Genomic DNA, 13,576 nt, shown 5'->3' on the forward strand with positions numbered 1-13,576 from the left:
AACCTTCCCACAGGTGCCAGCCGGGAGGGTTTACTTTTAGCACATACCGCACATTCCCTAACAAATTCCTTGCAGTCTGTGGCCAAGGAAGGCCACCAAGCACACCTGGCAATCAGATCCTGCGTTCTGGCAGCACCAGGGTGACCCGCATTCTTATGGGCGTGAAACATTTGTAACACCTGTAGACGAAAAGGCAGTGGGATAAACAAAACCCCCTCAGGTTTTCCCTCAGGGACATCCTGCTGAAAGGGACCCAGAACCTTTTTCCAATCCTCCCAGGTCTCTGTGGCTGCTAACACTAAGCTTTGCGGGATGATGGACTCAGGAGCGGGGGGCTGTGCTGTCTCCAATTCAAAACATCTTGACAGGGCATCTGCCTTGATGTTTTTGCTGCCTGGAGTGTACGTGATAATGAATCTGAACCTCGTAAAAAATAAAGACCAACGGGCCTGACGGGGACTCAGTCTCTTAGCCCCCTCGATGTATTCCAAATTCTTGTGATCAGTGTAAACCGTGATCGTATGTTCTGCCCCTTCTAACCAATGGCGCCATTCCTCAAATGCCAATTTAATGGCCAGAAGTTCCCGGTTGCCTATGTCGTAGCTTTTCTCTGCCGGTGAAGATCTACGGGAAAAATAAGCGCATGGATGTAATCTGCCCTGCAACCCTGACCGCTGAGACAGCACCGCCCCCACCCCAACCTCCGAGGCGTCAACCTCCACAATAAAGGGAAAGGACGTGTCTACATGTCTCAAAATAGGCGCTGAGCAAAACAATTTTTTCAAGTGAGAAAAGGCTGCCACAGCCTCAGGGGACCAGTGGTTGGTATCTGCCCCCTTTTTTGTGAGACTGGTAAGGGGGGCAATTATCGTGGAGTACCCCTTTATGAACCTCCTATAGTAGTTCGCAAAACCCAAAAATCTCTGCAGGGGCTTCAACCCCACTGGCTGTGGCCTTTCCAGGACGGCTGTGACCTTGGCAGGATCCATTGACAGGCCTGAGGTGGAAATCACATACCCTAAAAATGTGACAGTGGTCACCTCGAAAATACACTTCTCCACCTTGGCATAAAGCATATTTTGCCTCAATTTGTCCAACACAAATTTAACGTGAACCCTGTGCTTGGAGAGGTTGTTGGAATAGATTAGTATATCGTATACCAGCACAAATCTACCCAACACCTCCCTGAATACCTCGTTGATTAATTCTTGGAAGACGGCTGGCACATTGCACAACCCGAAGGGCAGCACTAAGTACTCGTAATGCCCGTCGGGTGTGTTGAAGGCCGTCTTCCACTCATCGCCTTTTCTAATGCGGATCAGGTTGTATGCACCCCTCAGATCTAACTTTGAAAAGATCTTAGTGTTTGTGACCTGCGTGAACAAATCGTCTATCAATGGTAACGGATAACGATTCTTCACCGTGATTTTATTCAGGCCACGGTAGTCGATGCAAGGTCGAAGCCCCCCGTCTTTTTTCTTAACAAAAAAGAAACCGGCCCCCGCAGGTAACCGGGAGGGGCGAATGAACCCTTTGGCTAGATTGTCCCGAATATACTCCTGCATCGCTATCTTCTCTGGTCCAGACAAATTATACAGGTGACCCCTAGGGGGCATACAACCGGCACGGAGATCGATGGGGCAATCGAAAGGGCGATGCGGAGGTAACTTGTCAGCAGCCTTGGGACAGAATACATCCGAGAACTCGGAATATTGCTCAGGAACACCCTCCACATGAAACTTGGTCTGACCTAATGTCACTTTCCCTAGACACTGCTGGGAACAGAAGTCTGATCAACTAGTTAATTGTCCTGCAGCCCAATTAATCTGTGGCGAATGGAGCTGCAGCCAGGGCATACCTAAAACAATTGTGGAGGTAGTCATGTGTAATACAAAAAAACTTAAACTTTCTTTATGCAGAACCCCAATAGTGACTTCCACCTCTGGTGTCTGAGACAGCGGACGGTCCCTTTGTAGCGGGGAGTCGTCCACAGCAGTAACCTGGATAGGTGGTCTTACTAGGGTGAGTGGAATGCCCAACTTCTCTGCAAACTCGGAACACATAAATTTAGCCGCGGAGCCTGAATCAACAAAGGCCTCCGTGGCTTCAGATTTGTCCCCCCACATAATCGTACAAGGAAGGAGCAAACGTTTTTCTTTTAGGGGTATGAGTTGGGCGCCTAGGGTGTTACCCCTTACAACTCCTAGGCGGTAGCGTTTCCCGACTTATTCGGCTTAATAGGACAGTCTCGTACCCTATGCCCCCCAACACCACAGTACAAACATAATTGTTCAGACATTCTCCGTCTTCTCTCCACTTGGGTCAGTTTAGACCGACCGATCTGCATCGGCTCAGGTGGAGGCAAGACCGGAGAGGATGAGACAGAAGGAGATGGAGTTACTACGGGTGCAGCGGGAGGTGCTGCATAAGAAGTCAACCTGACACGATGACTGCCCCTAGTCTGTCTCTGATGGCGTAGCCTTCGGTCGATTCGAATGGCCGATGAGATGGCCTCATCGACTGTTTTGGGCTCGGGTTGACTTAACATTAGGTTGGAGACCTCATCCGACAACCCAGACAGGAAATTATCCAACAGGGCATAGGTGTCATATCTGGCCGTAACTGACCACCTACGAAATTCGGCAGCATAATCTTCGACTGGACCCTTGCCTTGCCGTAAGAGCTTAAGCTTCCGCTCAGAGGTCGCAGCAAGGTCTGGGTCGTCGTAGATTACTGCCATGGCTTTAAAGAATTCCTCTACCGAGGTAAGGGCTAAGTCACCGGCGGGCAAATTATACGCCCAGGTCTGGGAGTCACCAGTTAACAAAGTTTTAATAAAGATGACCCGTTGGGTCTCAGTCCCCGAGGATCGGGGTCTCAACTAGAAATAAGATAACACTCTACTCTTAAAATTCCGGAAGTCAGATTTGTGGCCGGAAAATTTTTCAGGTACGGGCATACGGATATCACCACTGAGAGGGGATCGCACCTCATCAACTGACGTCTGGAGGGTTTGTACAGACCCTGATAGGGCATCAATTAAAGCTTTGTGATAGCCCAGTGCTTGATGGATGTTATCCACCGAAGTGGTAAGCACACCCAGAGGGTCAGCGCGTGCGTCCATCGGTCTTTTGGTCTGGCGTTCTGTAACGATCGGTGAAGCACAGAGGATCTGATTACCGGTGATCTGCAGTATCACTGGGAATACGATATATACCAGATTATAAGTGATCTGCAGTATCACCGATAATCCGATATACCAGCTAACCTCTGTTCACCTGAGTAGAGTGTAGTGTTAGGTGCAACAGTAACACTTAGAGGACTAGGCCTCAGCGCAGTAAGGAGTACTGCACGGATTCCTTCCCGAAGACCTGAACTCTCCAAGACTGGAGGAGTCAGGCTCAGAGTAGGAAGGATTGTCTGAAAGTGACACTCTGGAGGAAGTGTCACTAACAGGACGGGGAACCGCCTTCAATAGTAAGGTCGGTTCTCGAGGTCGGACAAGCCAGGTCGTAAACACACGGACAGATAAGGTACAGATTCAGAAGGCAGAGGCGGAGTCTAAGGTACAGGCAGAGTTCGGCAACAGGGTATCAGATATATCGAGGTACAAGATCAGGATGCAGAAGCAGAGTCTAAGGACGAGCCAGGGTTCGGCAACAGAGTGTCAGAATGGCAAGGTACAAGATCAGAGTTCAGGAGGATAGTCAGGCAGGCAAAGGGTCATAACAGGAAATCACAATCAAACTAGTACTTTAAGCTATCAACAAAATCTAGCTAAGTGTAGGATTACAGCTCCAGCTGGTCCCGGCCAGTGGCGGACTGGCCCGGGGGGAGGGGGGGCGATTGCCCCCCGGGCTGCCTCCTGTCCCTTGCATCAGGGCCGCCCAGGGCTGAATCTTACATTTGCAGAAGCGGGTGGCCCTTCTCCCGAACTGCTACTATTCCGGCTGCTAAGACTGGCTGCTAGGCAACAGAGATCCCACCCCTTGCCTGCAGACACAGCCAGCCAGTGAGGAGAAGAGAGCAGCGTCGCCTCCAGCGCGTCATTTGAAAGAGCAGAGACAGGCCGAGTATTCCAGTGCTGCCTGATGTCTCTCCCTGCCGAGTGTCTCCCTCAATCCCAGCCTCCTGCCTCTTGTAGCTGGGACGGACAAGGACGCTGACAGCGGCAGAGTCTACAGAGCAGAGTCACTTTGTAAGCGGACACTTCCTCTGCTTTTCCTTTGTTATGCTTTGAGCAGGCCAGTTCTGAACACTCCAGCCAGGCATCCCTCTGTCTGATTCTTTCATGTAACCCTTTCACTGCTGCCTGCTGGTATTAACTGATATAGCTTTTCACAGCACTTTCTATTTAAGTCATGCATATTTATATATACTACTTTGGCTGCATACTGATATATTGTACTACCTCAATAGCACTTACCACTTTACTTAAAGAACTTCTGATGTGAAGTAGAAAATCTATTTTTTTACTCACCTGGGGCTTCTTCCATCCCCGAGCAACTGTGTCAGTCCCTCGCCGCAGCCCTGGTCCTTTTTCGTGTCCCCCTGGCTGTCCGCAATGATGGTGACCCGCTGCTGGGGTCAGCTCTTCTGCGTCTGCGTGTCCACATCGGCTGGCGCATATTGTGCCTGTGCAATAGTTGTGCGCAAGTGCAGTATGCGTGAGATGACATAGACGCGCAGGCACAGAAGAGCCGACCCCACCAGCGGGTCGCCATCATTGCGGATAGCCAGAGGGGATACCAAGGAGGACCGGGGCTGCGGCGAGGGACTGAGACGGCTGCTCGGGGATGGAAGAAGCCCCACGTGAGTAAAAAATTGATTTTTTTTTTACTTTGCATCGTAAGTCCTTTATTAAGGCTTTATTAAGTACAAGGTATTAGTACAACTGGATGATGCATCGGAAGTCCTTTAAAGGAAACTTTAAAGTCTACCTGAGTTGTGTACTGGTGTATTTATACTTACCTGTGGCTTCCTCCAGCCCCATGAGGTGCTCCCTCGCTGTCCTCTTTGGCCAATTTGTTATAATATTACACAACCTCTCGCAGTAATCTGGCCAGTAGCAGCCAGTCATGCGCTTCTACAATGCCCTGCCACGCACGAGTGCTCTGCGTCTGCACAGTGCACAGGCACAGAACGCTCCCAGCTGTGGGAGCATGATGGGGGTGCACATGCAGTCGAGCCGTACCTGCGCAGAAGAGTGCGGCCAGCCAGATTACCATGGGGGACTACAACACAACGGAGAGGGCGGCGAGGGAGCCTACACACCTCATGGGGCTGGAGGAAACCCCAGGTAAGTATAAATACACCACATCTCAGAGGCGGAACAGGTGACACAGGAGGACAAAAGAGGCACAGTGAGAAGAGAGGGAACAAAAGAGATTGGGGGGAAAAAAGGCACAGGGGGACATGAGGTAACAGAGGAGGAACAGAGGTGACACGTGGAACAGATGTAACATAGGGGGACAAAAGAGACGGGGAACAGGTGACACGGGGACAAAAAAGGCACTGGGGAAAAAAGGAACGGGACATGAGGTGACACAGAGGGAGACAAGAGACACACAGGTAACACAGAGGGGGACAAAAAAGGCACAGGGGGAACAGGTGACATAGAGGAGGACAGAAGAGGCACAGAAATGAGTGTTCTGACTTAAGAACGGATTCAGATTAAGAACGAACCCACATTCTCTATCTCCTTCATTAACCAGAGACTACCTGTATTTTGCCACTTTATTAGGTATGTTTTCCTAGTACTGAATATGATTTTTTTTTTTGCCATCAGAACTGCCTTAATTCTTTAAGACATTCCTCAGAGATTTTTGGTCCATACTGGCATGATAGTGCCATGCAGTTATCTCCGCCCACATCATGCCACGGTCAATCCCGTCTTTGTTGTTCGCCTCACTGTTGTAACACTCCCCCCCCCCCCCCCCCCAAGGGCCTCTGGGTTGTGTTTTCCCCCCAGGCCAAAAGGTCCCAGTCCTCCCCTGGTCCCGGCACACTTAAGGATCTGACTAAGGGTCTGAGTGCTCCCACGTTGTGTTCGCAACGCCAGACAACCAGCAACTGAACAGCCGGCAGCATATATACCCAGACATCTCTCCAGCACCTCCCCAAGTGCTGGACCAATAAGGAATGGAGCCAGAGTCAGCTGACCAGCCTGGTCAGCTGACTCACTTCTGATTGTCATAAAATCCCTGCCTGAGTGCGCGCGCGTCACTCTAAACCTAGAGGGACTATGAGTCCCAGCCACAACAGCGCTGTCCCTGCCAGCTGCAGGAGCTGTCGCACTGCACGCGGCGGCTTCTTCGCTTTCAGCACAGTTCACGCGGCATGCGGCGGCTTCTCCATGCTGCGCCGCCATGCCGAATGCGGAAGCAGCCGCTCTGCTCTGAGAGTAAGCGGCTGCCTTTCCGCGCTTTCTCACATCTGCACATTAGTGGTGGAGTGCATCCAGAGCACGCTTCACAGTGGTGGTCTATGTGTTGAACCTTAATGGTGTTACACTATATGCTGTCTGTATTTACTCCCCTATACATGCCGATATGGGATGCTGAGAAACAGGACACATAGAAGAGGCTAACTGGATGATCATTGATGTGGATTCAATTGACTGTTTATTGCTGTCTGTGATGGATCAGCAATAATTTCTGGTGAGCGCAATCGGTTTTATTAGTTGGTGGAGGAAAGGCTGTGTGGTGCACTGAATGACACTCACATGGGAATTTGTAGAACTTACTTTATACTGCTGGAAAATTGCCAAACAGGACTTCACTATATGCCCTTTCTGTTTTTTCTCCTATCTATGTGGATCATCAATGGTGAAATCGTTTGGAGTGGAGAATTGAGCTGAACTTGTGATTTGGACTGAGTGACTATCAGGGCCGGCTTTAGGGGGGGGCGAGAGGGGGCAGAGCCCCCTCAAACAGACTCGTTGCCCCCTCAAATCAGAGCGGCTCTCGCTCTGCCGCTGCGGCTGCTTCCTGGTCCTGCGTGGAGCGCAGAGCGGTCATGTGATCAGTCACATGACCGCTTCTTCCTCCGACGGCTCTCCGAGACGAGTCTCGGCTGTGACGCAGGCAGTGTGGCGACATTAAGAGCCGCCCCGCATAGAGGAGGAGTCGACTCTCTCAGAGAAAGAGGAATTCTCCTCCTCTGAGAGAGTCGACTCCTCCTCTATGCAGGGCGGCCTCTTAAGGTCCCGCTCCCGCCACTGTGCCTGCGTCAGAGCTAGCTGAGACTCCTCTCGGAGAGCAGCACTCGGCAAACTTTTTCAGCCAGCATATTTGTCCGCCCGCCTTCTGCTACCCGCCGCCATCTGACTGCCACCCGCCTCTCCAGACACTGGCTGTGGCAGTGTGGCTGCGCAGTGTGCTGTGCCAATTGCATTGGCATTTGGCAAAATCGATCAGAGTGCTGCAGGTCTGGTGTGCTGTGCCAGTTCAGTTGCCAGTGACCAGTCCAATAGTCAGCCTGGCTGGCAAATCCGATAATTGCCTCATTTAAGGTCAATCAGTGTCACTGCCAGAGTGCACTGCAGCCTTTCTGGCAAATCAATAGTTCAGAGTGCCTCATTTATTTTGTGTGCGTTCTTTGCCATCTGCTGCCACCTCAGGCCCTCTGCACAGCACTGTAATTGTGCTAAAAATAAAAAACACGCAGCATATTAGCATTTGAAGAAAATTATTTCTGACTGTGTTACACCTGAGAACATTTTTTTCAATAATCTGCAGTGCGTGGCAGAACTGTATTTGTGGTTAAAAAAACACGCAATATCAGTATATTAGCATTTGACGAAAAATATTTCTGTGTTTACACCTGAGAACATTTTTTTGATAACCTGCAGTGCGCAGAACTGTATTTGTGGTAAAAAAACACCACGCAATATCAGCATATTAGCATTTGACGAAAAATATTTCTGTGTTTACACCTGAGAACATTTTTTTGATAATCTGCAGTGCGCAGAACTGTATTTGTGGTAAAAAACACCACGCAATACCAGTATATTAGCATTTGACGAAAAATATTTCTGTGTTTACACCTGAGAACATTTTTTTGATAATCTGCAGTGCGCAGAACTGTATTTGTGGTAAAAAAAACACCACGCAATATCAGTATATTAGCATTTGACGAAAAATATTTCTGTGTTACACCTGAGAACATTTTTTTGATAATCTGCAGTGCGCAGAACTGTATTTGTGGTAAAAAACACCACGCAATATCAGTATATTAGCATTTGACGAAAAATATTTCTGTGTTTACACCTGAGAACATTTTTTTGATAACCTGCAGTGCGCAGAACTGTATTTGTGGTAAAAAACACCACGCAATATCAGTATATTAGCATTTGACGAAAAATATTTCTGTGTTTACACCTGAGAACATTTTTTTGATAATCTGCAGTGCGCAGAACTGTATTTGTGGTAAAAAACACCACGCAATACCAGTATATTAGCATTTGACGAAAAATATTTCTGTGTTTACACCTGAGAACATTTTTTTGATAATCTGCAGTGCGCAGAACTGTATTTGTGGTAAAAAAAACACCACGCAATATCAGTATATTAGCATTTGACGAAAAATATTTCTGTGTTACACCTGAGAACATTTTTTTGATAATCTGCAGTGCGCAGAACTGTATTTGTGGTAAAAAACACCACGCAATACCAGTATATTAGCATTTGACGAAAAATATTTAATGACAGTCATTGAAGGTTTGTCCAAACTTTTGGTCTGTGCTGTAAATTTTTGGGGGATACACTACAGCAGAGCTCAAACTTCCCCGGCAGACCTTTAACACCACTGTAAGGTCATGACATGTATATTTGGCCCCACCCATGACCACGCCCACGGTCTGTTGCATGACCACGCCCATTTTTCGGCGCGCCGCGCTACGCGCGGCGCAGGGTTTCTTCGTGCCCCCTGCAAATTTCTGTCTGCCCCCTCATATGTGCCTGTCTAGAGCCGGCCCTGGTGACTATACGTATTATATCTGTTGATCGCTTATGCACAAAATGTATATGTCTTTGGGGTTATCAGCCCTTCATATAGCGATCCAGTTTGACGCCTTCTTGTGATATAAGTGGGTTGTGTATTATTCTTACATTTGATTATTTACATGAGGAGCGCATCTGCCACCTGTATAATATTGTATTCTTGATTTATTTGCTGACATTTGAGGTGTTTACCGTACAACTCGGTAATTTCCTTCACTGCTCAGTAATTTCAGCTTGTCATGCGGTAACAGCCTTGATGGATTGACATTTTACAAAATGCTCAAAAACATCAGCTGTTTTCAGCATTACCGAATGCGCTAATTCTTAATGATTAGAAGCCCATGTACAGTGCTACAGAAGATGTTTGCGCTATATAAATAAAAAAATAATAATATCAGTCACTTACCACCCCTGTGCAGCTAGTATTAGTGACATAACTAAGAGTCAATAAAGTGCAGCAGAAAATGTAAGCACCATAGAAAGCCTTATGCTAGTAATAAAGTAGTAGCAATACGTGCATAATAACACTACTGGTGCTACTGGTGGGGGGAAGGGTGGGAGAAATCACACTGGGTGCTCAGATTGGTTGTATGAGGAAAGTCACTCTAGGTGTTTCTGGAGGGTAGGAATCACTGTAGGGGTGCTGGGGAGTAGGTGGCAGGATAAGAGAGGTCGCTGTGAGTGCTAGATGGGAGGTGTCACTGTGGTTGCTGCTGGGTGCTGGGGTGTTGCTTCGGGGAGGGGAGGCTGTTGGCTCGCTGGCTTCCTGACAGGGGACACAGCTTATTTCTGGCAGGAGAAAGGGCTTCCTGCAGCTAGCCACACTTCTCCAGAATTCCAGCCACAGCTGCTCTTTCCTCTCTAGCCCTCAAATCTGAGGGGGTGGGGCTTTCTCTGGCTGGCCTTCTCTACCAGCTACATGCTCCTCTACTGGAAGAACAGCAGCCTGCATAAGGCTGCTGTGAACATGGGAATGCTGAGACTGAGTGGGAAAGGGTTAACAAGGCTTTGGTACTGGCAGTTCTTTTTTCTATTTACAGATACAAGTGTCAGCTTACCTCACCTCAGGGAAGCTGTCGTCAAGCAGGTGGTGAGCTGTGAGCCTATCAGCTGCAGCTAGAAGACCATTGGTCGCAGCGGTTCCCTCCAGGATGAAGGAGCCAATCACGACGAGGATACCGGTCAATAAAAACTGTTCCTGTCAGAGAGCTGTCACATTCAAGGAGCGAGCTGAGCAGCTGCCCGCCCACCCTCCCTTTGTTTTGTTTTCTTAATTGGTGCTGTCGCGGGCCTTATAGAAGTGGGGGGGGGGGGGGGGGGTTATGGACTTTAAAAGGACTTTTGTGGTGGGATTGAGTCGGGTCCCCAGACCATCAATCCCGGTTTTACTGGTTTATGTGTTGGTGTTTGGTAAATGGTGGTTTAATAAAGTTATCTGGTTTGGGTTATTAATAAAGGAAATAAATATCACAAGTTTAAAGTAAAAAAAATCCCTCCCCTTTTAATAAATAAAGAGGCCGCGGCCTGTTAATCGCCTATTGGAGTACGTGTTATTCTTTAATTTATGTGTTGAATATGTTATGGTATTTCAATAAAATGTTGAATGCAGTCCCATGCTCACTTTCCCAGGTGATGCGGGGCTTCCTCCAGGCAGGTGGCTGGGATTCTGCCAGCCTCGCTCTCCTTTACTACTGAGTTTTGCGGGTGAAGGTGGGGCTTTCTCTGAGCAGGGGGGGAACGACTTCCTGTGGCTAGCTGTGCACTGCAGAAGAGGCTGCAGGACAATTGTTCATGGGGGTTTGTGGTGTAGTCAAGAGGACATGGCACCCTTGTGAAGCTGCACGGCCTGCACAGGTATATATCTGCGTGTCACTGTGCTACAGTCTACTATTATAATGTGCTGCACAGAGTTATTATTGGTTAAACTGCAGTGTAATGGGCTGCTTATTCTCCTCTGCTTTGCCTTTTTTTAAATTCATTTCATGTGCCGAGCATTTTTTTTTCTTTTTAGGATTACCATTTTTTCTGAGTCTGCAACAGCTCTAGTTGTGATGTAGCTGCTGCCTCCCTACCTCCCAATATATTTTTTTATGTTTTACTGTGGGAATAAGAAATCTTAATCTGGAGCAAATTGCCCTAAAGTGTAAATTATACTTACCTCAAATTTAACTGATCCGGACTGAGCTGCATCAAATGCATTGAAGAGATAGTGTGCATACATGCTTGCATCTGTTGAATAAAAATACAGCAGGAATTAATTTTCAGTACAGTAGTAGAGTGTGTGTGTGTGTGTGTGTGTGTGTGTGTGTGTGTGTGTGCTCCTGCGTGTGTGTAGACAGAAGTGTGTGTGCATGCGTGTATATATATATAAATCATTAAAAAAAATCATGCTTTCAGAAATTACATACAAATTAACATCCTACAAAATATGTGCACAAAATAAACCTAAATCATTTAAAAAACAAGGGTTGACACTTCATGAAGATAAAGAGTGACCAGACCCAGAGCTAACTCGAACCTGAATTATTGCTAATACTTTCTGTTTTGCACCAGAGTTTAGTAAGGAGGTGTTTTGATCTCTTTTAGCCCCTTACACACTCCTAGGAGCACTGGTTCACCATGCGCTTGCTGGGCAACATGTAAACCTATAAATAAACACAATTCTCAAAAAATGAATAGTTTCTCTATTCTTCATTCACAAATATCTTCAAGGATTGAGGACAAGACGTATGGATACATGTTCAGAGTTCCATCACACAAAAACACTGCATAACACGTGTTTCACGGCCAATAGCCGCTTCCTCACAGGCACACTGTATACAAACATCTGTTAAAAAAACATATAATAGAAGCCATATAAGTCACATACATACCATAGGAGATCTATGCGCACATCATGAAATGGAGGCCAGATGCCACATAAAAAACGTATATTTATCTCACCAACAATGGACCATGACAAGTGTAACCGCAATCTGCAAAACTTCAAAGCACAGAAACCTATGAGGAGTACACCTAACAGGCCGGTGCAACAGACACACCATCCCAATGTGTCCATGACCAGCAGCTGGTCCAGTGCATCTAGTCATAGATCTACCAGATCCGAATATAGATATTCAAAACCCCAACCTGTTAAGAGAAAGGGTATGGAGAGAACGGATAGAGAACATAGTAATAATGTAACTGATGACTCTTTTTTGGGACAGGAAAATGCAATAGGGGGTACACAATCAAAAAGGTGGTGATGGAACGTTTTTACCCCAAACTTATGTAGCTACACAAGATAACAAATCTACTGATACTGTTTCTCCAGAATATGATACTAATGATGTCAAAGATGATGAAATGCAAATAGTTAATCTGACCAATCAATAATTCTCTATATCACAAATAAATGTGTTTAAAAAAGGTCTACATTTCTGTCCAACAAATAAAATTTACTTTTTTGCAGTGATGATTAGAGATGGCCCAAACGGTTCGCCGGCGAACGGTTCCCGGCGAACTTCCATGGTTCGCAATCGCGGCGAACCGGGAACTATTCCGGAAGTTCGGTTCGCACCCATAGTGCATCATGAGGGTCAACTTTGACCCCCTACGTCACAGACAGCAGGCACATAGTAGCCAATTAGGCTACACTCCCTCCTGGAGTCCCACCCCCCCCCCCCCCCCTTATAAAAGGCAGGCAGTGTAAGGCAGTGGACTCACTCGTGTGCCTGCAGTAATTAACCACTTGAGGACCACAATGTTTCCGCCCCTTAAGGACCAGAGCCTTTTTTTCCATTCAGACCACTGCAGCTTTCACGGTTTATTGCTCGGTCATACAACCTACCACCTAAATGAATTTTCCATCCTTTTCTTGTCACTAATACAGCTTTCTTTTGGTGCTATTTGATTGCTGCTGCGATTTTTAGTTTTTATTATATTCATCAAAAAAGACATGAATTTTGTCAAAAAAATGATTTTGTTTAACTTTCTGTGATAGAATTTGTCAAATAAAGTAAAATTTCTGTATACATTTTTGTCCAAATTTGATGTGCTACATGTCTTTGATAAAAAAAAAAAAACATTCAGTGTATATTTATTGGTTTGGGTAAAAGTTATAGCGTTTACCAATTATGGTGCAAAAAGGGAATGTTCTCATTTTGAAGCATCTCTGACTTTTCTGAGCACCTGCCATGTTTCATGAGGTGCTAGAATTCCAGGATAGTATAAATACCCCCCAAATGACCCCATTTTGGAAAGAAGACATCCCAAAGTATTCACTGAGCAGCATGGTGAGTTCATAGAAGATTTTATTTTTTGTCACAAGTTAGTGGAAAATGACACTTTGTGACAAAAAAAAAAAAAGTTTCCATTTCTGCTAACTTGCGACAAAAAAAAAATGAAATCTGCAACAGACTCACCATGAATACCTTGAAGTGTCTACTTTCCAAAATGGGGTCATTTGTGGGGTGTGTTTACTGTCCTGGCATTTTGGGGGGGGGGGGGGTGCCTAATTGTAAGCACCCTTGTAAAGCCTAAAGGTGCTCATTGGACTTTGGGCCCCTTAGCACCTAGGCTGCAAAAAGGGGTCA

General features: G+C 46.8%; 1 protein-coding gene across 4 annotated transcripts in view; it reads right to left on the reverse strand.

Moving 5' to 3' along the window:
* LOC137561607 (A-type potassium channel modulatory protein KCNIP1) overlaps positions 1–13,576 on the reverse strand; it is a 1,185,649-nt gene that overhangs the window by 804,757 nt on the left and 367,316 nt on the right. For all 4 annotated transcript variants that reach the window (XM_068272924.1, XM_068272920.1, XM_068272921.1 and 1 more), the window contains one exon: positions 11,161–11,231. In XM_068272924.1, coding sequence (XP_068129025.1) covers positions 11,161–11,231 — 71 coding nt within the window. The remainder of the gene's footprint in view (positions 1–11,160; positions 11,232–13,576) is intronic.

The sequence above is a fragment of the Hyperolius riggenbachi genome, chromosome 3 (genome assembly GCF_040937935.1).
Source record: "Hyperolius riggenbachi isolate aHypRig1 chromosome 3, aHypRig1.pri, whole genome shotgun sequence".
Taxonomy (NCBI): Eukaryota; Metazoa; Chordata; class Amphibia; order Anura; family Hyperoliidae; genus Hyperolius; species Hyperolius riggenbachi.